The sequence below is a fragment of the Tachypleus tridentatus genome, chromosome 2 (assembly GCF_004210375.1).
Source record: "Tachypleus tridentatus isolate NWPU-2018 chromosome 2, ASM421037v1, whole genome shotgun sequence".
In the NCBI taxonomy this organism is placed as follows: Eukaryota; Metazoa; Arthropoda; class Merostomata; order Xiphosura; family Limulidae; genus Tachypleus; species Tachypleus tridentatus.
The window spans coordinates 31,769,143-31,795,040 of record NC_134826.1 but is presented as its reverse complement, the minus strand read 5'-3'; the positions used below and the strand labels follow the sequence as shown (position 1 = coordinate 31,795,040).

Below are 25,898 nucleotides of genomic sequence, written 5' to 3'. Positions count from 1 at the left end.
ACTTTTCACTGATTCATCTTATCAATATTTTTCACTACCTTGGCCAATCAGATTTCAATCATTTGTTATTGTTATGTCCAGTGAAGACCTTGAAAATTTAAAAGCTCACACTAAATGCCTTAGAGGTGCCAAACACCAACCTTTTATTCATTGGGATCATTCAGTTTCCCAGAGCTCATCCCTGGTTAAATTCACAAAGCAGGTACATAGTTATTCCTTATTGCTTATTCTGGGCTCTCTGTCTTCTGTAAGTTGTATCTAAATAGATTCATCACATTTCATTGCCCTTAGCAGTTTGGTTTAATTGTCTACTAAAGATATTGTGCAGGCTGGTATGTGGATCTTCTCCAATACTTTTATCTCACAAATATTTGCATGAAATGGTAGTATCTTCACTTGAGGGTGTTCAACTACCCCCTGTAACTGTCTTAACCACAGCTGCTAAATTATACAGAGGAGTATTTAATTGCTCTCATTGTCTCTTTTTTACCTTCCAGGGTCCTTTACCTTATTTTCACAGGATCCCACTAGGAGAGTGTTGCTTAGGCAGGTGTGCTTTCATCAAACCAATTCTGCATTGGCATCCACTAATTCAATATACTTTTTCTAGGTTTCAACAGTCTCTGTGGAATTGATATGTTCTATAAGGCTGACCAGGTGGATTACTGTACTGTTTAGGACTGCCACTCATGAAGTATCATTAGTAAAGCCTAAGGGGATCCTGACAGTCATTGGATTGAATAAATGCCAATCGGTTTCATTTTAAAACCTTAGGGAAGTTTGTTCACCTGTTGCACTATTTCCAGAGCACTGATCTTTTGGACTTCCCAACATGTATTACCCCCAATTTCTTCTAATGGAGATAGAGAGTCCTTACCAGACCTGGTTTACAGTTGCTTGGATGGTGGACAGAGACATATTCTCAAGAGTGTTAAAACATAATTCCTCCACCATTGGAGAAGAGAGTGGAGATGGAGACCCTCTTACCTGTGTTTTTTATTTATTTATTTTTTCCCAGATTTTGGTAGGAGAGGCACCAATCTACATGAGAGCCCACTTATAATACCAGTTCAGATTTGATGCATGGCTATCCAGTTGAGTTGAGGGTGCTGCTTTCTTTTGACCGATATTGGTTCAATACATTATTCATGGCAGAGGGTCCATTGTATCCTTCTAATTCTGCATGGAAAGTGGTTACATCATAAGATCTCAGTTGAGCACAGTTTGTTCCACATCCTCCCCATAATTCCAGAGGCAAGTGGAATTCTTCTTACTCACTTAGATGGGGAGTGAGGATAAGTGTTTTTAATTCCAGACCAGATGAGTCTTGTATCCACAGATTCAATAAGGCATGCAAGATCCCCTCGTTTCAAGCCTCGGGTCTTAACCTTTGGATATGAAAAAAGTTGAGGAAAAGGTTTGTCCACTTTGTTGTTGCATACTTTCTTGTCATGTTTCCAGTGGCTTGGAACATGTCAATCTATGGCTAAAGGTTAGGATCCACTCATAAGTATACATGTATATATTTTTAGAGAAAATACTGATAGAGTTAAGCAAATTAAAATCAAATCAAAAGGAAAGACTTCATTAAAAACAGCGAGTCCCAAACCTCTGATTGATTGTATTAGTTTGTTATAACTGAAAACAAGCCAAAACAAAAATTAATTAAAAAATAAAAAATGTTGCAGTAACTAGAAGGCTCCCAGGGTACAGGCTGTAATGTGGGATATAAAATGTACCCTAGATTTTGAAGGTGACTGCAGAAGTAGGGTTCACATTGCAGTGGGGATACACTGACTATCAGTCTTGACCTCCACTCACCAGTCTCACATAAAGAAATAAAATAAAGGAAAGCAATAGAAATAAAAAAAAATATATAGAAATTAGGAGAGTGAGATGTGGGTGCTCAAACCCACAACATGCTACATCTATATTACCCTTCACTACCTACAGTGTGGGAAGAAAAAATTAATTGAAAATAAGAATAAGAAAAATAAGGTACTACCATTTGTGGGTAAGTAAGTTAAATAAACTTACCTCTTTAAGTCAGTAGTCCAGCCCCCATTATGATAGAAAGCACTGATTGGTAGCCCAGTAAATGAATTATACTAGTATGTGGGGTCCCATCCAATTATCTAAATAAATTAGTACAACTCCCAACTACCAAGCATTAAGTCTACTGTAACTATCATGTTCTAAACAATATATGTGATAAGGTGTACATCTACATTAAGTTGCACTAAATTGTTAACTGATCTTATTCACAACTGAAAATAATTATTAGAAATTTTTAGTAAAAGTTCTTTATTATTATTTCTTTACATTTACTTAATACATTCTTATATTTTTTACAGAATAGTTTAATACTTTTATTTTAAAGTTTCTTTATTTTTGTACCAGTATTTCAACATTACTGATAAAATATTGTGATTTATTACAAATTTTACAATATCTGATTAATAGCAAAGTTATAATACTTATAACAGAAAGGTGTGATACATTACTATTAAAAGAGGGTAAACCATAAATTGGAAAGATAAATATTTAGATTGATATCTTTGTCGATTATTTCAATTTCTAAATCTAAGTAATATGCTTCTGTATTAGATGTGAGTGTTGTGGATTTGAGCACCCACATCTTACTCTCCTAATTTCTGTATCTATTACTTTTATTTCTATTGCTATTCCTTTACTTTATTTCTTTATATTTATATCCCACATAATATCTTGTACCCTGAGATCCTGTCTGTTAGTGCAGCATTTTTTTTTTTTTGCTTACTTTTGGTTATAACAATCTAATTATTTATATATATATATATGTGGTTCAATTACCCTAGCCATCAACATGGAATACAGGGACCATGGCTATATAATTCCAACCCTTAAATGTGGAACCTCAGCTATCTTATCGGAGTCTGGGCAGTAGTGACAATAAGTCATATAAAGCTCCACCCAAAGTATGTGAATTAAGTTCCAGGTATAGAGCATAAATGTTCTGGATGCAGTATGATTCCCCTACTCAGGTGACAATCTTCTATTGACACATCTATGATCTATGCAGATGCTTTTTGTATGGATAATTCTCCAACCAGCCCCTCCACCTTCTCAATTGGGATTCTAGCTGTAGTGTGAGAGGAAGTATGTTTTGGAAGTTAACATTTTCATGAATAAAAATGTATTTCCAATAATATTTACCTTCACTCACACTCTCCCTCCCTTCCTCCTTACTGAAACACCATTGGTAGAGAAAGTTGGTTGAAGTTAGTCTCCAAAATGTAATACCATTATCTAAATGAGGTGCTTTTGTAGAGAACCAGGATAAGGACAGTTAAGAGATGTATAAAAGACTTGAGCAACCAAGAAAAAATCAGACCAATGCTGAGATGAGCAAAGGAAAAAAATCTTGACAGGTAATAACAACTGTAGTGTGAGAGGAGGTAAGTTTTATTGTAAATACATTTTTAATTTAAGAAAATGTTAACATTTTCTCTAATGTGTGATACTTGTGCTCTTTTTCTTCAGTGTTATTGTTGAGCATAATCGCAATGTAAATCCAGACAACTCTGCTAAAACTTCAGACTTGGAGCTCGATTCCTTTGCCCAACACCTAGTTGAACACCAGAAAGAACAAATAAGTCCAAGCCTTGGGATAAGTCTTCATCCTTCATCTACTGGCTCTGAACAACTGGATCGGGTGATATACACTCATCTTGTATATTGTCAGAGGCTGGTCGAGGTAAACTGTTGAAGAGAAACGTAACACACAAGAATAATAAATATATATCTCTTTAGAGTGTTGAATTACCTCTGTAACATACTGTACTATTAAATGAATTCATTTAATGTCTCACTTTGCTGTATCAAGCTGTAGCTTTTGAGCCTTTATATCCAGAAATTTCAGTTACTGCTTTAAATCACCATACCATTTTATGAATTCATTCAAATACCTAATTTTGTTTATGTTGTTTGGAGCATTAGTTAATTAAATAAAAGTTATTAGTTGTGATACTATAAAAGTATTAGGATTAACTGTCTTCAACAACTAAAAGCAAAAAAAAAGATTTGATAAGTATTTTATTTCTTATTTGTCATATATATTCTTTGCATATAGTTATAAAAGCAACTAAAATGTAAATATAAGGATATTTTTAGATTAGGTGAGATTAGATTAAGTGAAATAAATAATAATAAAATAAAAAAAAATATTTCATGAGGCACACATGCCAGCTGCTTGTACTAGTTGTAGTAGCTCTTGGGTAATGTAATTTGATAGCGTTAACAAGCTGCACATTCCCTGAGTAGTTTACAACTTATAAGACCACAGACAGTAGTTAGTCACAATTTAAATGGCAATAAAGCAAAATTTATTTATAAATAAATGTATACTGTTATGAACTTAGAGGTTTTTAGGTTAAATAAATGTGGTTTTATGTTAGGATATGAAGTCATTATAGAATTTAAAGAAAATGTAATTCAGATTTACTTTGATTTTTGTTTTGGTAGTTACAAGGTCAGTCAGATTTACCATTCCCATTTTGAGTTAGGTTAGAGAAAATAACATATAAGCTATCAAGTTTTACTGAAAAAACATTTGAAAAAAGAGATCTTAGAGATTACACAAAAGAAATTTGAGATTTTTGAGGTAAAGAAAAAGTATTAATTTTAAAATTATGTTGCACATGGACTATTCAAAACAAATATTCAGTATATTTATGGACTAATTTTATTTGATTAGAAATACTTCATTAAAAATATGATTTTTTGTATATTAAAGACTTATAATGTTAAGTGAAATAGTGCCAAATTTTGTGAAGTATACACACTGTATTAAACTTTAGTGGTATTAAATCTACAAAGACTTTAAACAAGTCCAAAGGTGTCATGTGGTCAGTCATATACATCAGCTCCATACTTTTTGTTTATGTTATACCAATTAGTATTGTATAAAATTGTAGTTAATAATCCATATTTCAGAAGCATATAAGTTTTAAATTTGATAAGACCATATTTTTAAAAATCAATCCTTTGTTTCCCCTAATATGAGAAATATAACATTTTTCTCTGGGCATCCCTTCTTCTCTAATGTTTTTACCACCCCTCCAATAAGTATAAAATTTAACACAAATTATTCACTCTGATATGGAAGTTGCTCAGAGAAAGCATAATTTTCATAGCCTTCAATCTTGTTTGGTCAAAGACCCATAAAATAGAACGTTAGACCATTCTTCCACACCCACCTATCACATCAACTCTTTCAGGAGTTGTCAGTAGTTCTCTCTTATGTTTACTATTACATTACTTATAACTAACAGAAAGTGGAAGTTTTCATCTATCAAGTGATGTATTAGATCCAGGACTCAGTATGGTCATGTTTGCATCACAGTTATGATGTACAGCTGGCATGTTGTTATACATACAATAATCATGATAGCAGTGAGTGCAAATTTCACCTTATACTGTATGTTTCTAGTGTATAGAAGCGTGGGAGGACAGATCAATGGTGCAAATAAACACTAGTTACAAAGTAGTAAGATCTAGGTTTGTATGGGTTTATTCTTACTTTGATGAGTTTCTTTAGACTAAACTAGACCTGTTTTAAATTAATCTGAAAGTTGGTAGTTCTGTAACAACATTCTAATGCAAACTCAACACCTCTAATCACTTCTGTAATGTGCCAAGCCCAGTGTGACAGTGTGACTTAAATTTCTATGCCACAAAGTCTAGACCTTTGAAATTTTTGCATATTAATATACGAATGATATTTGCACAATATGTTCAATGGTATAATAATAAATAGTGCAGTTTAGATGGTGATTAGGCCTAGTCACACTTAAGTCATGACTACTAATGTTTGAAGCATTGTGTATTCATTTGACAGTTGTATTTTGCTGTACACACTGTAGACCAACCTCTAGGTGCATTGTGCTGATGAACCAGTTTCAGGAAAGTAATGTCACATAATGTTTGTATGATATCATTGATGTAAATCACCATGTTGCTTGATTTTTTTAGAAACCAGACATCACACAGTTAGATATACTCGACCAAGCAGAAACACCAGGCTAGAACAGCACTGACAGTTAAAGATGTGCAGTTTCACAATAAACACTGTAAATGGTTTTATATTATTTAGCCTAAGCTTGGTTTATTGTAAACATGTCCAGACACACAAGCCCTGCAGAGAATAAATTTCAAATTTGATGCAGCATTTTGGATCTGAAAATCAGTGGTTGGATTATCCTGATAAGAGGGAAGTTGTTGACATATGTAAATTGTGTATGGAACATTTAGATCATAGTAAGCATATCAGGAGTTTCAGCAATGCCTATTTAGTTGGAATAACTGATCAAAAAAATGAAAAAAATTCCTGCAGAAAACACTGAGACATGGAATATTTTGCTGGTAGCAGACAGTGCTTTTAAAACAGAGGCAACAAAAGAGCAAATTTATGCAGAAACAGCCATTGGAAAATCATTCAGCATGGGTTCAGCAGAAGAGGGAAGACAGGTTGGGATGTTTACAGAAACAGTCTACACCTTAGTTGTTCAAAAGATTCCATTTAAGAAGTTTCCAGCAATTTTAGTATTTGAGAATCACCATGAGTGCCAATAAGTCAGATATGCCTCAAATATAAGAAATGTTCCAAATTCACAATGGTTATTGGGAAGGAACTACAAAATGAATGAGTTAAGTTGGCCACTGTTATTAATTTGTATTGAGATGTTCATATTAATTAGGTTCTATTTAATTAACAGGTTACCAACTGGACCTAGATAATTTTAATATATAGTTTTTCATTAATTTATAGGTCTTAAGATGTAGCAAGGTCACCTAAATGATCCAGTTGATTAATAAATTAGTTTCATATACAAAAATGAGTTAAAGAACTAGATTGTGACCAATTCTTAGTGTTATTAACAGAAATAAACATTTGTTATATATATATATATATATACACATTATATGAATACTATACACAATACTAGCAATATGTTAAATACAACACATTTAATTTAGATCTAGCAAAAACAATTTTAATTCTTTGTAAAATATTTACATCTATAATTTCAACATAATAAATATATAGTCTGGCATATATATAAATATGAAATAAATCTATATCAAATGTGCTTTAAACTGTTAATATTTATTAACAGTAACTTAGAGTTTCAAAATATAAATTGAACATTTTGAGTAGATTAGGGTTTCTCACACTGAAAATTATCACAGTATAATATTGCAGGTGATGCTATATTTTATGTATAACTCTGAGCATTCAAAAAATGACTGCATACGTAAAATTATAAAACTGTATTAATTTTGTTATTGAAGAACTTTACTAATGCAGAATACTTTCAATAGAGTTACTGGCACCAGTGTAATAGAAAAGGAAGTCTTCTTTGTGTTCTACATAACAAATGTTGGATATGCAAAGAATGGTTTTTATTGGCTTCAGACAGTAAAATATGCTCATGCACAAGGATTGAAAACACTTGAGTGACAACTTTTTCTGAACTTGGTATTACAGATTTTCATACAAGAATAGTGGGTATGATGGCTGATGGTGCAAGTGTTAATGTAGACTACAAAAGAAGTTCATCAGCTGTCTTGAAGAACAACTACCCATGGTTATAAGTATATGCTGTATAGATGACAGACTGGAATTGACAATAAAAGCTTTAAAGGAGCAAAAGCTAAGAAAAATGTTACTTACACACTATCGGATCTTTGTGCACTTTATCATATGTTTACAAGACATAAAGGAATTAGCCAACATCATGGAGGAGGGTCTGCTAAACCTAAAGAAAGTTAATGACACATAGTGAATTCACTATAAAGTAAAAACATGTAATGTGTTGATAAAAGGATACAAAATATTTGTTTTTCATTTAAAAAATATTTGATATTACTGATCAGAAACAAGAAATTTTAATTCTAAACTAGCCTTACGTACCTTCCTCATTAAGCCCAACCATAGTGCCACCTTGAATCTTACTTGTGCTATATAATAAATACTGAAATTGGTTTAGTAATGTTAGAGTAGTCCTATTAGGGGTAAGATAAAGAAAACATCTAAATGAGTCAAGTATGGGAAGTTTGTGTTAAATCTCTTGGTTTTTTTTATGAAATTGTAACATCTCAAGCAAAGCTCGTTTTGAATTTAAAACAAGATGGCCTCCTACATACTAGATGTGCTGTACAATACCTTCCAAGGATCATCTGGCTGTTTTATGCTCAGGTATTAATAAATGCCTTACACAGACCAAAGTGAGTTACAGGGTTAGGTACAATGATGTGGATTTATCAATGTCTGAGTCACAAATTACAGATTATCTGAATGGAGTTTCAGGGTAGAAGAGTTGAATAGTTGATTGTGTGAGCAAAATATTTGGTGACTTAAATGCAAAAAAAAACAACATTTGATTCATTTTTTCTAACATTCAAATTAATAAACTATGAAGTATGGACAAAATTCACTTGGTGAACTTGAACATTTTGGTAATAAGGAGCTTAACAACTGTATACACCAAATTTCTGGCTTACTGGACAATAACAATGTAGATAAAAAATGCATTAAAACTGGAGTTTGTAGGTTTTAAAGTATCCTGGTATAATACTTTGAAACATCTGAATAAGCATGAAATTTGCTCTTTTATTCTCACAACTCAAAATAAGAGTTTTCTAAATTAGTATCATGTCATAGCTAGTTTACTGGTCTTACCTATATCTAATGTCACATTAAGGAGCATTTTGAAACATAGGCAGGCATTTGTGAATAGTGTGTTTGAATTTTATTAACTGGTTCTCTAATTAAAAATTTAACTCTTTCTAAGCTGACTGATAAATAGTGCTATTCAGAAAGATGGCCTAATACATAGCCATATGAAAAGCAAAAGTTAGAAGAAAATAACATGACATCAACAATACCTGTTTTTGAAAATCAGTTTTCTGATATTTTTTAAACTGACTGAAAATATGAAAGACAATATTGTACTGTACACTAACTTACTAAACCTCCTTTACCTTAACCTCTGATGATCAGTAAAGCTTACATTAAATAAAAATACATGTATAGTATACACTGCTGGCCAAAATCTTAAGGCTAATGAACATAAAAAAAAATATATATGCATTTTGCATTGTTAGACTCAACCACTTATTTGAGTAGAGCTTCAAAAGATGAAAATAAGAAAAGAGAAAATAAAAATAAAAAAACTTTTATACCATTTAATAGGGAAAATGTGAACACTATAAAATTAGCCTAAATACTAGCTGGTCAAAAGTTTAAGACCATACTGAAATGAAGCGTTAATCGGTAAACACATAACGAAATTTAGTCATTTGTGTTCAAACATTAGCGGTGTCAACATCTCCCACTGAAATCACCTGTGTTACATTGGGTAAAAACATGGCAAAGGCTAAAAAGTTGACAGAGTTTGAACGTGGCAGAATTGTCGAACTGCAAAAGCAAAGTCTCTCTCAATGTGCCATTGCTGGTGAGATTGGGCATAGTTGCTGTTGCCAATTTCTTAAAAGACCCTAAGGGATATGGAGGGAGAATTTCAAGTGGTCAGCCCAAGAAAATTTTGCCAGCGTTGAGCAGGATGATTTGATGGGTTATCCAGCAAGACACCAGCTGTTTGTCGAACCAGATTAAGGCCCTTACGGAAGCAGAATGCAGCTCAAGAATAATAAGACGGCATCTATGAGAGAAAGGCTTTAAAAACCATAAACATCTTCAAAAGCCATGCCTTCTTCCACACCACAAAACAGCTGGGTTAAACTTTGCTGAGAAGCACCAAACATAAGAGGTAGAAAAGGGGAAGAAGGTTTCGTTCTCTGATTAGAAAAAATTTGACCTGGATGACCCAGATGGCTTCTAGCATTACTGGCACCATAAGGATATCCTACCGAAGACATTTTCTCCACGACATAGTGGAGGAGGTTACATCATGATTTGGTGTGCTTTCTCCTTCTATAGAACAATGGAGCTTCAGGTTATACAGGGATGTCAAACAGCAGCTGGCTACATTGGCATGTTGGAAAGAGCATCCTTATTGACTGAAGGCCCTCGCTTGTGTGGAAATGACTGGATCTTTCAGCAGGACAAGGATGCAATCCACAATGCCCGCAGGACAAAGGACTTTTTCATGGCAAAATGCGTGATTCTTTTGGACCATCCAGTGTGTTTGCCTGAACTGAACCCAATTGAAAATGTTTGGGGGTGGATGGCAAGGGAAATCTATAAAAATGGACATGAATTCCAAACAGTGCATGATCTTCATGAAGCCATCTTCACCACTTGGAATAACATTCCAGCAAGCCTTCTGCAAACACTTATATCAACCATTTCAAAGCAAATGTTTGCAGTTATTCTCAGTGATGGCCATGCAACTCACTACTGAAACCTTTTGTTGGGCATTTCATACCCTGTTTAGGACTTCTTTTTGGTATGGTCTTAAACTTTTGACCAGCTAGTATTTAGGCTAATTTCATAGTGTTCACATTTTCCCTATTAAATTCTAAAAAAGTTTTTCACTTTTATTTTCCCTTTTCCTATTTTCATCCTTTGAAGCTCTACTACAATAAGTGGTTGAGTCTAAAATCATAAAATGCATATTTTTTATTTATGTTCATTAGCCTTAAGATTTTGGCCAGCAGTGTATACAGAAAATTGTCAATTTTTCTTTCAGTACAAGCTTTGTTCTCAAGGGAAATGTATCGGGTACTTTGTAATGATCCTCATTGCATACTTAGAAAGCCAGAAAATTTGTGATAGTTATGGTACATTATTTGCTTTTTGTATGTTATCATTCTATATGCTTTGGTATATTATATAATTAAACAAACATTGTTTATTGTGCTAGTATCATTATTATATAAAAGTAATGCTAAGTGCCATCAACAGTCAAGTTAACTACTTCATTTCATTTATAAAAGTAAAAATGTAAAAATAAGAAACTCTGTATAAAGGTTAGTTAAGGTTAGCTTAACTAAAGTACATAATAACAATTATAAAAGAAATCTTCATAAGGCCTACACACAAGCAGTTCGGTATATTTCATCAGTATTGAGTTTGATGCTGTAGCATGAGCCACATCTTCCCAAGTGATTTCAATTTATAATTGTGCAAATAGCGGTTAGACACAGTTCAAAAAGCAATAAAACTATAAAATACAAATAGGTGTATACTATTACAAGTTTGAAGTTAATTAGGATAAACAATTCTAATTTTGTATAACAAGTTGAAGTCATTCTTGAGAATAAAAAAGGTAATTTAGATTTATTTCAGTTTTTGTGTTGTTTTTTTAAATGGCTGCATAAGAGATGCTGTTGTCACTGTCATCAATAAGAACAAAACACCATTGGCAGTACAAGCTCTGCCATTGAAAAACTGAGTAAAAAATTGTGTATTTTGTTGTTGTCACTAATAAACTGTAATATTACTTGGTTTAAAAGGAATTATTTTAAATAAATGTAGAATTTGTTAATCCCATAAACGTATGTCACCATTGTCACTATATCGTTTTTGTGCTCTCTGAAAAAAGTAATACTGGCTATTTGACAAGGTTTGTAATTAAAATATCAACTGTAAATCTGTTCTATTGTCAATGTGATCCATTGCATCACTAGATGCTCCATGAGGACTTTTATTGTGATAAACTACAACATTAATTGACAGTTAAGTTATTGAAAGTGATATAACTTTGATCAGCTGTACAGTACTCATACTCATGAATTATCATAATAGTATTTTTACTGTAAATAATGTTTTTAGTGGATAAATTGTATTAGGAAGTAATCCCATTGCCTTCATAAATATCAAATTGTATCATTTAATGACTTCCATTAAGTATTCTGTTATCTTTATTACATTGCAATTATACAAAATTTATTAGTATTACCATTAGATTACTTCTTAAGAATGATAATCACTTTCCAAATTGTTTACTAACATGCAACTATAAAAGTGTTCCATTGTCACCACAGTGAACTTCATGGTGACAGTACAGTGAAAGTCACTGAAAGCAATTGTATTACCTCATAAAGAAGTTTTCATTTGAATTCACTGGAAAATGTAGAGACAACTTTTATCCTAGGATTACTCCTAATTGAGGGATTCTAGTGTTGCTATTACTATAACATTTTCTATGAACTTTGTATATGTTACTAAGAGTGTAAATTGCCTATTTGTTTGTTAAAGCAGGGAATATTAATTTTTGATTAAGATGGTCTTACTGTTGGCTTGAGATAGTTGGATGTTCTTTGCATAGAAATATTATACATAAATTTAATTCTGTGGTAAAACTCACCAGTTGTTAAATTTTATGTGTTACTATCATGCTGGCCATTATTTGAATTTAGTTGTTGTTTTTTTGTAAATAACATGTAGCATCTAGTACATAAAACAGGTCATCCTGAATTTCAGGATTTGGGCTCATTTGGACCACTGAAATGTCGAGAACTGTATTCTTTAGACAAGCTTAGAAGACAAACTCCTGTTTTGAAGACAGTATTAGACTTAATTTATAATTGGAGAGATCATGAAAGGCTTACTTCTGGTAAGTTTTTGTCACCACAATTGTATTTGAAAGAAGCCAATACAAATGGAACATTAAGTGATTGATTTTTAGTTATAGTTACCTAAAAAGGCAATTACCATTGGTATATTTTATTGGCATTACTTACAACTGTGATAATGTGGCATTCTTAGATGAAACTAATTTCTACATTAGTTTTACTTAGGTTTACTTAACAGTATATTCATGCAAGATAAGTGCAGAATAAATCTGAATTTAACTAAAACCATCTGAGTTTGTTTAAGATAAGAGAGTAAACAGACTGGACATATTATATTTAATCCTAAAACAAACTGGTGTGATTTTTAAATTTCTTTCCGAACATGTTACTGCATTACATTCAAAGCTTAATTAAACCACTTTACTATCAATCTATTTTAATGAAATTATTATTATAAAGTATATTATAATTCAAATTTTATATAAGCTATTATTCCTTTATTTCAATAGAACTCTATGAAACAATAACTTCAAACTGTGCTTTTTCTTGTCAATTAAAGTATTCAGAGTTACAAACATCAACTTACAGTAGAAAAAATGTTGTATTTTTATGTTAAATATACATGGGACACAGATAAGCCACTTGTTTACCACATATTTTGTGGATAAAATGCTATATGAAAACAAATAGAAAAAAGAAAAGAGACAGATAATTTGATGAAAATATTTAAATAACTTATTGAGTACTGAATTCATCCACATGATTAACACTTTTTTTTTTATGGATTAAAACATGGATAAAGAGCTACTTTTGATTTGGGCTTTCTTCTTTTTGAGCTGGAAAAGAATGCTTGGGAAGAATTTTGAATAAGTAATATTTGTCCTCTTCATGTATCAGACAATTAAAATAGGCAAAAGAAAATGTTTCAACTTTTATCCTAAAGGACTGTGAGTGCTGTATTATGCTCAGGTGAAATTCAGGAAATTCCCAAACTTATATTCTTGTTCAGAGCATGTTGAAGTTAACTTAAAACCAAGATTTGGTAATTTTTACAATTTCGTTTTTTATTTTAATTAAAAATGTAAGGGAAAGTAGCAATAACATTATTTTCTATATATTTTTAAGAGAAACAGCACTTTGTTCATGCAGGACAAATAGTTTTTTATTATCAAACACAACAAAAACAGTTATGCTGAATAAATTGTCAGTAGTTCCTCCACATTTGACTATTTTTTACTGGCTCCGAATTGATGCAAAATTGTACTTCACTTGAGTATTACTTAAAGCACATTTGTGTAAGTTTAAGTCTAGCCAGCTAGGTAAATAAATATCTATTACTTTTAGAATAATTCCTTTAGTTGAAAAAAGCATTTCCATCCAAAAAAACATAAAAATTTAAAATAAATGCAAACATTTCACTTCTAAGGCTACAAAAACACACCAACGGCACAGAAAGTCTCAGATATCTTCATCTCAAGTCACAGTCTGCTCAATGGTCATTCAACTTACCTTCTTCAGTAGTGTTTTATGTATATATAGCAAGCTCAGCTACAGCTATTTCTACAAAATTTCAGGATATGTACACATTCCAACTACTATGTGTACCTACATAATTGTTACCACACAAACCTTTAATTATTCTTAAACAGCTCATTGAGGCATATAGATTAATGTCAGACATACAGGTTCTGCATTTACATATTAGTTTGTTCAGAAGTCACGATATGCTTTTATTTCTGAAATTAAATGTAGCAGTTCTCTGTTATACAACTATTATATCTTGGAACTAGAAAATGGCTGTGGACAGAAACAAAAAAAATGATAAACATAATTTTCAATGTAATATTGATAAACAGACTGAGCATTTTTTTTAATAAGTACTATTTCCAATTTTCTACATATTGCCCACTTGTTGTGACAAGAAGTGGACAGAGATTATGTACTCAAGTATGGGCGAGTCATATCTTGGGTCACATCTCAAAAACAACTAACAGAATTAGTGCAACTTGAGTATTGTGACTGGTATTTGATGAAGCCATTTTTTATTTCAAAAGTATTACATACAAAAGAGGTAGGGGTCAATGGTTAATTCATAGCCAGTAGATATAAGAAGTATACACTAGAGGTTTATGTAAAATGCATAGATTAAACATGAAAACCTGAGTTGACAAATTTGGTGAACACAATGTTTCTGCAGTACAACAAAGTAAAAGTAGTTTTGCTATCAGGTAAAATAAATAGGAAGTTTGATACTGTTCTTCTCAAATCTTGTAACAGCCAGTTGCTCTCTATGTTGGGCATAATAAAATCCAGGATTGAATTTTATTTTGTATTTTCAGGAATGGGTTTATACTATATATTTACACTTCTTCTCTGTAAAACACTGATATTCTTCCAGAAACATTTTCAACTGCAAAAATATATTGGTTCTTTGTTTGAATACTTTTCATATTTTGTTTCTAGATGCTACATATACAGCAGAAGTAATGTTCATTAACTGGGACATAAATACTTGTACTTGCATTTGACTACAGACAGTCTTTAACTAATCAAGATACATGACACAAAAAGCCAGAATTGAAATTAATGCAAAATTTATTTAAAGATTAATTTTAATATTATCGACTCCATAACCTCAACCTGTAATTGTTTTTTTACATTTTCAAATTTACAAACATCAAGAGTTTACTTACAGTGAGGCTAACTTTATTGCCATTATTACTTAACTTTTCATGCTGTATAACAGTGCAAGAAATATTTAGTTCATAGGTTTTGATGTATTTAATGAACTATATGTACAAATCAATCAACATTTGCTTGACCTATTTAGGTTATAAATATTCAGATATTACCCATAGTATTACATATTCGTCACTGAAATACATGCACATTTTTTATGTGCATTATTGTAATTTTTAACAATTTCGAACGGTGTAGAGTGCTGTTGCCAAAGAGGAAAAATGTGCATTTTTGCATTGAAAACTCATTAGTTTTGCTTCAAACACTGTATTTTTTCATTTTTAAAACTATGAATACAACTACACGAAGAGAAATAACATCAGTTGTCATTATTATATATGATTTGTTTCAGACATTAATAGTTGGACAGGTTCCTATTTTGTTACATTAATCACATGTACTTAATAATCATGATTAGTGTTAGCCATACAGTGTATGAAGCAATTAACATGTGATTTACAAAGTAAAATATTGATTCCATTGTTAAAAAACTGTATCCACATATTTAAAAGTCTTCCGTTGGTACAGCAGTAAGTCTACAGATTTGCAATGTTAAAATCAGGGGTTTTATTCCCCTTGGCAGACTCAGGATATGGCCCAATGTAGCTTTGCAATAAAAACACACACTTACAGTTAAAAATTTTCATTACCACATTTTTTGTAAAACTTTATTAAAAAAATAAAAGATTTCCACAAATGGAATATTCCCTGTTCATTTCTCACAGTTCTTAAAGACTACAAATCCAGGATTAGATTTTAAGGAGAATTCAATTAGAAATAATTAGCAGGTAACTATTATTTGGCCAGTTGTTGGCAGTAAATTAATTGGTAATTGGCTGATTTTTTCATGTGGACACATTCCTACTGTTAGTCAATTTTATTCTCCTGATTTACAGTCTTAAATAGAAATATTAGTAACACTAGGTTTTATTCAACTAATTTGTATCTCAGAACAGCTGGTATGGGTATTAACACTTTTATTGATAAGGAGAGAACAACGTTTCGACCTTCTGGTCATCCTCTTAACCTGAAGATGGCCTAGGAAGGTCGAAATGTTGTTCTCTCCTGACCAATAAAAGTGTTAATACCCATACTAGCTGTTCTGAAATACATTTTTATTTCAAATGGGTTTCTCGTCATCAAAAGTTCAACTGATTTACACCTAGAAAGCTTTTAAGACTGCTAGTAAGGTTAAATGAGGCCTATGACTAGTTTTGGGCTGTAGACCTAAGGTTCCAAGGTTTGTGCTCAGTTATCACAAAATGAAATTGAATTCTGCAGTGTAGATGCAAAATGAGAGTGATCATTTAATCACACTGTTTGATCTGATTTGAGTAGCCCAATTATTGATGTTGACTAGCTGGTTCCCTCTGTCACTCAGAATTGTTGATAGCTCGCTCTAATAGCCTCTATGTACACTAGAAAGTTTTATTGATTTTGTTCACATATATAGGATGCTGTAAAAACTTAATGAGGTTATTTGCGCTTATTGATGGACTAAAAATTATACTTCTATTTTTAATGTTGTAATTTATAGTGCTGCTGTCATGTATGCATCTGAAACATATCTTGCCACTAACTAGTTATATTGTTTTGTTGCTTTACACTGATACATAAAATTACCATCTTTCCAGTGTTATGACCATTTTTTCTTTTATATTTAATTGAATATTTCAGGAAAAGTGCTATTGAGTAACTATCCAGAGCTTCAGAATTTTTGGGATAATTGTTGTGGAGGACAAGATATGTTATGTTTGAGTGTCGAGCAGATTGTGCCTCTTCTGACGGGTTTCTTAAATGATATGTTTCAGAAAAAATCTCATCAAACCTGTACCAAAGGTATTTTTTAGATTTTAATATGTAGGATTGTAAAGTGTTAAAAATCAGTGGAATCTTTGTTATATTATTAAACCACACAAAGGATTTTTTATAGATTTTCATGAAATAAACAATAAACTGAAATATTTTGACTTTGTTTTATCATAAACTTTAGTAATGAAAAAGAATTTGCAACACTCTTAAAACAAAGTATTTACTCGAATGATTTTACTGATGTTAGATTGTTCTTTTTATAACAAGTGTTATTGTATTTTATTAAAACAAAAAAGTAACTATTCATAATTACAATTAAGTATATTTTTCTTATAAGCTACCTTAAAATAGTATGAAAAAAATTATTAGTTTCAAGTAACGGATGAATTCATATTGATGTACTACGTAATTAGTTTTGTTTGATGATCTGGTAAACTAAACTTAATTGTTATAAAAAATTGCATAGTAAATATAAATAAAGATTCTATGCATTACTCAAGGTTATTATCACTGTAAATATATATATGTAAGATACAAAACTTGCACTAACTTTACAAAAAGCAAGCAAACAAAATCTTTAGATGAGAGTTAATAATCCAAAATTTGAGTTATCACTAACTTATAAACATGCCACATGAAAGGTTCAGAAAGATACAAGAAAGAAAGGTAGAAAAAAGAAACTTCCAAAAATTGTGAAGTTTCATTTGAAGGTTATGGATTCATGTTACTTCTAGAAATTTGATCTGTATTTACTCTCTGTCAAGACGTATCTTTCTAAAAGACGAAAATGACTTATATCTATTTCTTTTCAACAGTATGAAGAGAAAAAAGATATTGTAAGCCTAATATCATGGTTAGGATTTAGACCAGTTTCCACAGTATGAAATCTTTATAGATGTCTAACCACCTGTGCTTACAAACCTTTACATTAATCCAAATGAGAATAAAAATATTTCATGAGTATTATATGTAATAGAATTAACCATCTTATGTCTTTTATAAATATGAGTGACACTAAAATAAGTGAATCGTACAGTTTGCTGTACTCGCATACCATATTAGGTACAGTGAAAGATATTCCTGTTATAAATGTCTCACAAAGGCACCATATGCATTCATTAAAAGAAGCCAAATATTTCATAATGTTTAAACTGTTGGGAAACTTGATTTAATTTTTTTGAGTTCTAAAGAGCTTGTTTCTTTGTTTTCTCTCACAATTACAGTTGCAAAGCATTTCGTCTGCAAAGTGCTAGATGTGATCAGATGTGAACCAGACAATATACTAACAGTACTTCAGCTTCAACAGTATTATGAAAACCAGAATTGTTCTCTGATAAATCTCTTCAACAGGCTCATAGATGAAGGTAAGGACACAATTGAAACTTGTACAAAATGTTTTTCAGTTATCTTGTGATAGAAAGTTACAAAACAATATTGTCCTACAAGTGCACTGTAAACAGTCTTAAAACATAAATTTAATATTTGTCAACTAATTTATTCATAAATTATATATAAATAGAATTTAAAATGAACTTTATTGCTTTTTGTTAACAACTTCAGTTATTGTAATCATAATTACTTGACATTGAAAACATTACTATTATAAGTAAACTGAAATTTCTCAGCAAGTAAAAATACTTTTTTAAAAGATATTTAACACAAAACATCTAAAAGTGATTTTGCAGGTGTTAGTTTAAGTAATGTTAACTATTATACTATTTTGAATACTTAGATATCAAATTCTTAAGTTTTTATTTGTGATATATAGAATGATTTCAGCTGTGAGAATTTGAAGTTGTAAGAAAACAGAAATGATAGTGCTTAAATTATATTTAACATTGTGATCAAATTGCAAAATAAAGTCTTTATGATTATATCTGAATAACACTAGATAATTTTATTAGACTTTGGATGTTTGAACTAGAAATATATTTAAAAGGATGTAGGGTGCTAGCACATGCTTTGCATAAGAGTATATGTCTAATGATGTTTTTAATGAAGTTACTCAGATAGAAATACTTCACTCTGGAGATGAACCTGCAATAAAAAAACTTCTTTCAACTTGCAAAAAATGTATGCCATCTTCCAGAACTTTACTTGCTATAGGATGGTTGTTTACACTGATTGATTCTGGATTACCAAAACTTGCTGGTAAGCATTTTGTGAGGTTGATAGTTCTATTTAAATAGATTGTCATGTGTGTAAAGTACCAAAATGTTGTGCCGTTTTGTAGGTTCTGGCACTTGATAGTCATAATTATCATAAACACAATTTACATGTTATTACTTGATAATAGGAATAATATTAATAGTACTATTTAGTAATTTTTTTTAATCAAAACCAACAAAAATGATGCCAATTACTCCAATATGGTTATACCACCTCTCACAAAGATGTTATCTCAATCTTCTTTCTACCTTCCAAGGATTGTTAAAGTTTTGCACTACCTACACATTTGTATATGCCCCATCAATTTGCACCACATTTAAACATATACAACAGAATATTGCCACCTGTATTTGTACATCTACCTCTCTGCTGTTCCTGCTCAGTTCTCGTCGTCTCGATTGACACAGCTTCAATTAGATGTGTTTTTTTGCATGTAACCACTGTTTCTTTATCCTGTTTCAGTTTCTCAACACTTTTCTGTTACTGTGTTTGTATCAAATAGTTTCAATGAGCTATACATATATATTTTGCATTTGCTTTTTCTTATCAAATTATATGAGAATTTTGTATGAATTCACAATCTGTATTTACTATGGTAGTTCCCATTCCAGCTGCCAGTACTACTGATATGACTTTAATTCACAGCGCGCTAAATTCATATGTTTGTCTTAAAATTGTTGCTGATGAAGATTACAGTCAAGGGGAAGATGATTTTTCTGAAACTTTCTAATTTGGACTGTCACACTCTACACCTTTTGAAAAGATTTCACCTTCCACACACAGTTGGTCATCCAACTCAATTGTTGAAGCATATTCAGTTCTTTCTGTTTGTTCATGACAAGGGTAATTTTACTAATTGTATTTATTATACTCTTCTTGTCATGCCTCCACATCCCTTATGTTGATGGAGGTTCATTTTTCTCTGCCTTTTATTCCTATTGCTTCCACATCTTCTAGTGGTAAGTTTTTCACTTTGTACACTTTGCACTTGGTTGTAATATCCATGGTTGACAAGACTGAAGTGCCCTTTGCATGGCTTTGATGTTCTTTACACACAGTAGAATTAAGTATTTCATGTTATCACTTCTTGGCCTTTGGTACGATACATATGTGTGTGTCCTTTGTTGTCTCCATTAAGTTAAATCTATTCTAAGTTAGGTATTAATTGCTACTTTAGTTTCTAGGTAATTTAAATCAGTTTAACCATTCATTATTATTACAACATTTTCTCTTCAGTATTAGATTTCTCCCATCAAGTTTCTTTCCTTTAACTCATTCCATATGTTCTTTTTAGTGGAAGTGTATCAGCACTAATGGAAGGTATTCCACAGTTGGTCTACAACCCAGGGATTCTCCACTGACTGACATACTGTGGCTCATGTAGTTGAGTTTCTCACATTGGTTTTAAATCACAGGTCTTTGGTTTCCTTGCTATAGTGTTATCAGAATGCCTTATTCCAGATCTTTCATTTTTTTCCAGATACTGCTTCCTCTGTCCTTCCAAATTTGTCATTCCTACAAACCTAGTCTTCCAGAATGAAATCTTAAAATGGTCTTCAATTTCCTCACTTTACCTCTGTTTGAACTTACTTCCTTGTGATTCGTGTTTCACCTCTTTCCCCTGAAACATATTTCCTTCTCCTCCTAGCCTGTGGAAGTCATAGATCTGATTTGTTTGCCATTGATGTTTCACATACAGTTTACCACCTGATCTATCTTCTCTCTTATACGTATTGTTCCTTCCTCCTCAAGATGGTGTGTTATACATGATTGCTTTTAGACAAATAACCTTGCAATGTACTTCTTTCATAAACATATCTGTTCCAAACTGTATTAACCATGGACTGCATGGGGAATAGCTGCCCATTCCTGCCATGCCTTGTATGAGTAAGTTGGTATGATTTGCTTTTCAAAATAGGGTTTTGTAGTCATCTGTCACATTGTCCTCTGCTGATAACATTCCTCCAGACTTTCTAACATCTTCTCACTCTCCTTTTCTTCAAGTAAAGTACAGGAGTCCTTTCCACTTTTTCAGTTCCAAGTTGCTCTGTTGGCACCTTCTTGAATGAGTTCCACACAAAGATGGTTATAATCATTCAGTGCAAAGTACAGAAGTGATGTTCTGCAGATGTAGATGACATTATATTCTCCAGTATGCATTATACAATCACAAAAGAGTGAGATGTCAAGTTGGTTGTCTGTACGCGTCTCTCATTTATACTCCTTATATGTTGTGGGCCACAGTAGAAGTAAAGGGAATTGTTTCAGTTCTGTCCTTTTTTTTTACTATCCCTCATTATATCTTATGTTGAAGATTGTATTGTTTTTTAAATGGGTCCAGTCAATTTCTCTGCTGAGAGAGTTGATTTCTGTTACATAAACATCCTTTCAATTCCAGGCATCAGGTTCCCATATTGATAGATCAAAGATATCTCATGTCGTGCTCATTGGTTGGAGTGATTTTAGATTCTCTCTGGTCTCTTGAACATGAGGTAGATGTCAGTTCCTAGAAGCATAGGTTTTTGGATATAGCTGACTTACAGAGTTCACCTTGATTACTCTATAGACCTTGGGGCATATCCATTGCTTTATTCACCTTTACAGTATGTGGGATTGGGTTTCATATACATTTCATGATTAGAATCACTTTTCTGCCACAGTTTTCTCCTACTTGGATTTGTCTACACGTATTTTCTACACAGTTCAATGATAAGGAAAGAGTATGCTTGGTTCAGAAGTTGTGCAGTTTCCCTCATCAGATCTGACTTTCTCAATTCCAGGAGTATCATTCAGACACTTTCATGCATTGCTGCTATCATTCCCTTTCACCAGTTCTAGCTGGTCTTGTGAGAAAAGACGAGTGCTATATCAGAAGTTATAATTTTCCTGTACTTAAAATGTATTTCAGAGGTGTTTTCATTTTCCTCCAAAATGCAAAGTGACAGTTCTGTATAATCTAAATAGAGGGAGCCACATGCATCAAGAGAGTGTGTTACATTGGTAGATTGTTGTATGATAATCTGCATGTAAAAAAGATTATGAAGTTAAGTACGTATCAAAAATACATTTTCAGTGTAGAAAAATTGTAACTATCTTAAGAAAATGTATTAGCTCATAATATGTTGTGTACTATAATCTGAATATTTGTATGTTTTGTTTAGAATCATATTTGAAAGATGTGGCTAAGAATTCTTCAACAAGAAAATTTGTAAGTATTCTTTTTTCAGCACAGTAGAAAAATTCATTCAGATTAATGATTTGCCAGATTTTTAATAGACTGTCTTAATTGTTCTATTTCGAATATTAAACATTTTGAAACATATGGTACCTTATTGTTAAAAATTATCTTGTTAAATTTGTAAACCAAATTACAAAAAGAAAAAGTATTCATTTTAGGAAGTATTAAAATTTAAAAAACTTATGAAGATGAGGATGGATGAAAAGTATTTATCAAGTACTTCCTTTTTTTATATAAGATATAGGAAGTAGTAACTTTGATATTGCAATAAAAATTTGTGTTGTTCCAAGCAGAGTTGTAATTCTTAAACTGATTGCTTAAGATGTTTTTTAAAGGTATGCATTTTATAATGTTTATTAAGTAGAACTAATAGAATTCATTAATAAATAACTTGTAGCATAAATTATGTTAATTAGTGTTATATTAACTAATTAATCAGAATTACAAGTAAATTGATTAATGTTATGAAAATAATCAACTAATTGAAATTAGTGTCAAATTTATTACTGTTTTCAGTTATTCCAGCTCTCTAAGTAATCGAAATATTGTCATTATGTTTGTTTATTGTTGAACACAAATGTAATATGTGAGCCTAGGAAGTCTAATCATTTGCATCAGCTTTCCACAAGTTATAAACTAAATTATTTAAAAATCCAGGAAGACAGTTGTTTGTGTAGCTGAATGAGCACACAGGCCACTAACTTGAGGAAATTTATGTTTGGAACAAAGAAACTGACTTGGAGACTGCTAATACAAACAACATATAAGAATTTATTTACAAATGTTACAGTATTCTTCTGCATCAGTAAACTCTAAAATTATTCCAAAAAAATATTCTACATCAAAAAATATCAAATTTCTCATTCTGCACACATAATTAAACCTATAAAACTCATTGGCTCAGAAACTATGTTGATCAAATTATCTAGTAAGCTATTACATGAAATGAACTCTTCAGGCATTATTCAATTTAATTTAGTGAGGTCATTCTGATTAGGAATCGTAAGTTACCTCTCAACAAAGCTATTACACTTCAATAAATCTTATTAGATTTAATTTAATTTAGTGAGGTCATTCTGATTAGGAATCGTAAGTTACCTCTCAACAAAGCTATTACACTTCAATAAATCTTATTAGATTTACAACTAGGTTTTTTCTTATTATTATTTTCACACATTATCCATTATACATTGGAAGACTAAAGAAAATATAATTGAATACTTACAGAGAGTTTGTATGCTGAAGATTTTGGATTGACTGTAGAACTGTCATTTTACTGATGTATCTCCTTTTTCCTGTAGTCCTAGATACAACTGACCTCTAGAACTACCAGAGAGAGCTGATTTTGTACAAAGAAAACATGGAATTTTATATGTATTTCCATGTATTGTTACAATTTATCAAGTAGCATTATATGTCCAGTCCACAAGCAGGTTCTTTGTCCAAGTTGTTTAATTTTGCCAATTCACTGGAACAAAACCAAAACTGGATATATACAGAACATGTTAAATGGCTGCTTATTTGTGTGTATTTCATTTCCTAGTTTAATTAGGTTAACATAAACTTTTCTGTAGCCTTTTCTTCTGCTACAATCTGTTTATATAAATAAGAAAAACTGTTGGTTTCTACTTCTGATGTTGTAGCATGTAAATACATCTCAGTCTTGTATATTTAGTGTAACACACACATTTTCTTGTTAGGACAAACTTTTTCACAAACCTTCCATTTTACACTCATTAGTATCCTTTCTTTAACTGACATGTATGTATGGGTGGCTTACAAAAGAAATTTTAATTTTCTCTTTTAGAAGCTTCTATAATTTTAATAAAGTGCCTCAAATGCTTCTTAAAGCTACATAATCAGCTCTGCCCACTTTGTGACTTGAAACTGAATTTTAGAATTGTAATTCAATAATCTTGAGCTCACCTTGTTTGTGTTATGACAGTTATAATTTTGAACTACTAACAACTGATTGGTAGTACCCACTGCTAACTCTTAGGCCACTGCATTTTTTATACTGCTTTTGTTTTGATCTGTAAGAGAACATATATAATGGTGTGAGGAACACTACACATAAATGTGCATTGAGACGTTTCACTGGGCTGACCCTGTATTGAAGAAATAATGTTGACCTATTCCAACTTTATGAAGTGTACCTTTATAAAATATGGCAGGTTTGTGTACATCTTCTGTTAAAAAAATCAAATGTGTTACTGAAGTTTTTGTACTAAAGATACGTCTGTGAAATTCCAAAATCAGCTGGGCTCAAACGTCAAAGTGCAACGTTCATTGTACAGTTTGCAACTTGTATTTATACATCCTCCTTTTAAATATGTATCTATAGTTATTTTCAGTATCCCTATATAATATATCTAGTAATTTCTCTTCTGTATCACAGACTTTTGTAAATTCAGCAATGTAGGTTAAATGAAAGCTTGATAACTTAGACATCAAACATATGATACCATTTTGAATGGCATTCTGTGCAAAGTCAAGGAATGCACACTTTGGCACCTACCCACGTTTGTAGGTTTCATTGGCCCATTAATCATTAATTAGTAAATGTCACTAATGATCAAGCATTGTTGTTAAGTAATAAATATACTTGCAAGTCCAGAGAGTATTCAGAAAGAATAAAATGTTATTTCTTACGACTAAGAAATGTATTCCAGAAATTTTGATGGTGTTAACAGACATTATATTGCATTTTATTTATTGTTTCTTGCTACTTCTATAAAGTGAAAACAAGATATTAAAAGTCAAAACCATAAAAGATTAAAAGGTTTGGACTTTTATGTAGAATTAAAAAGAACACTTGTCAAACTTCTCAATTACAAATATTGTTGCATATTATTTAAAATCAGTACTCCTTATGGTTACCATTTTGTTATGTTTTTGTATGTCATCTATATGGAAACATATAGTGATATATATTTGGAGTATTTCCTGTGGTTTGTTATCAGTGAACATATAATAACCTAATAACTTGGTTACTTATTTAGGAGTGTTCCAAACACTACAGACTGGAGGAGGGTTATTTTAAAAAAAACCAAAAAAAAACTATTATTTACAAAAAATGTAAATGGTTTATGCAAGTTAAGTGTTTTCATGTAAAATCAGGAAATAGCAGACCTTTTAGAATATTGACCACCATCTCCACCAATTCCCAGTTATGCCCCTGTCATTAGCTGCAGTTTATTCATATTAAATGTATAAGGAAGAAATTCCTCTGACTCCAAACAAACCCCTCATATTTGAGTCAACACATCAGAAATTTAGAAGATTACAAAAGTTTACAGATTTTTGAAGATCTCAGAGAAACCTATAAAAGGTTAAAATAATTATATAATCTACTAGTTTTACAATGATTACAAAATCCTGAACTTTTGAAAACTGATATAAATGTCATGCCACTTTT

The 25,898-nt window shown here is 31.4% G+C and overlaps 1 protein-coding gene across 14 annotated transcripts in view; it reads left to right on the top strand.

Annotated features, from left to right (window-relative positions):
* LOC143240371 (rho family-interacting cell polarization regulator 2-like) overlaps positions 1-25,898 on the top strand; it is a 200,633-nt gene that overhangs the window by 171,194 nt on the left and 3,541 nt on the right. For all 14 annotated transcript variants that reach the window (XM_076482782.1, XM_076482801.1, XM_076482735.1 and 11 more), the window contains 6 exons: positions 3,523-3,736; positions 12,431-12,563; positions 16,939-17,100; positions 18,297-18,437; positions 19,075-19,224; positions 22,404-22,450. In XM_076482782.1, coding sequence (XP_076338897.1) covers positions 3,523-3,736; positions 12,431-12,563; positions 16,939-17,100; positions 18,297-18,437; positions 19,075-19,224; positions 22,404-22,450 — 847 coding nt within the window. The remainder of the gene's footprint in view (positions 1-3,522; positions 3,737-12,430; positions 12,564-16,938; positions 17,101-18,296; positions 18,438-19,074; positions 19,225-22,403; positions 22,451-25,898) is intronic.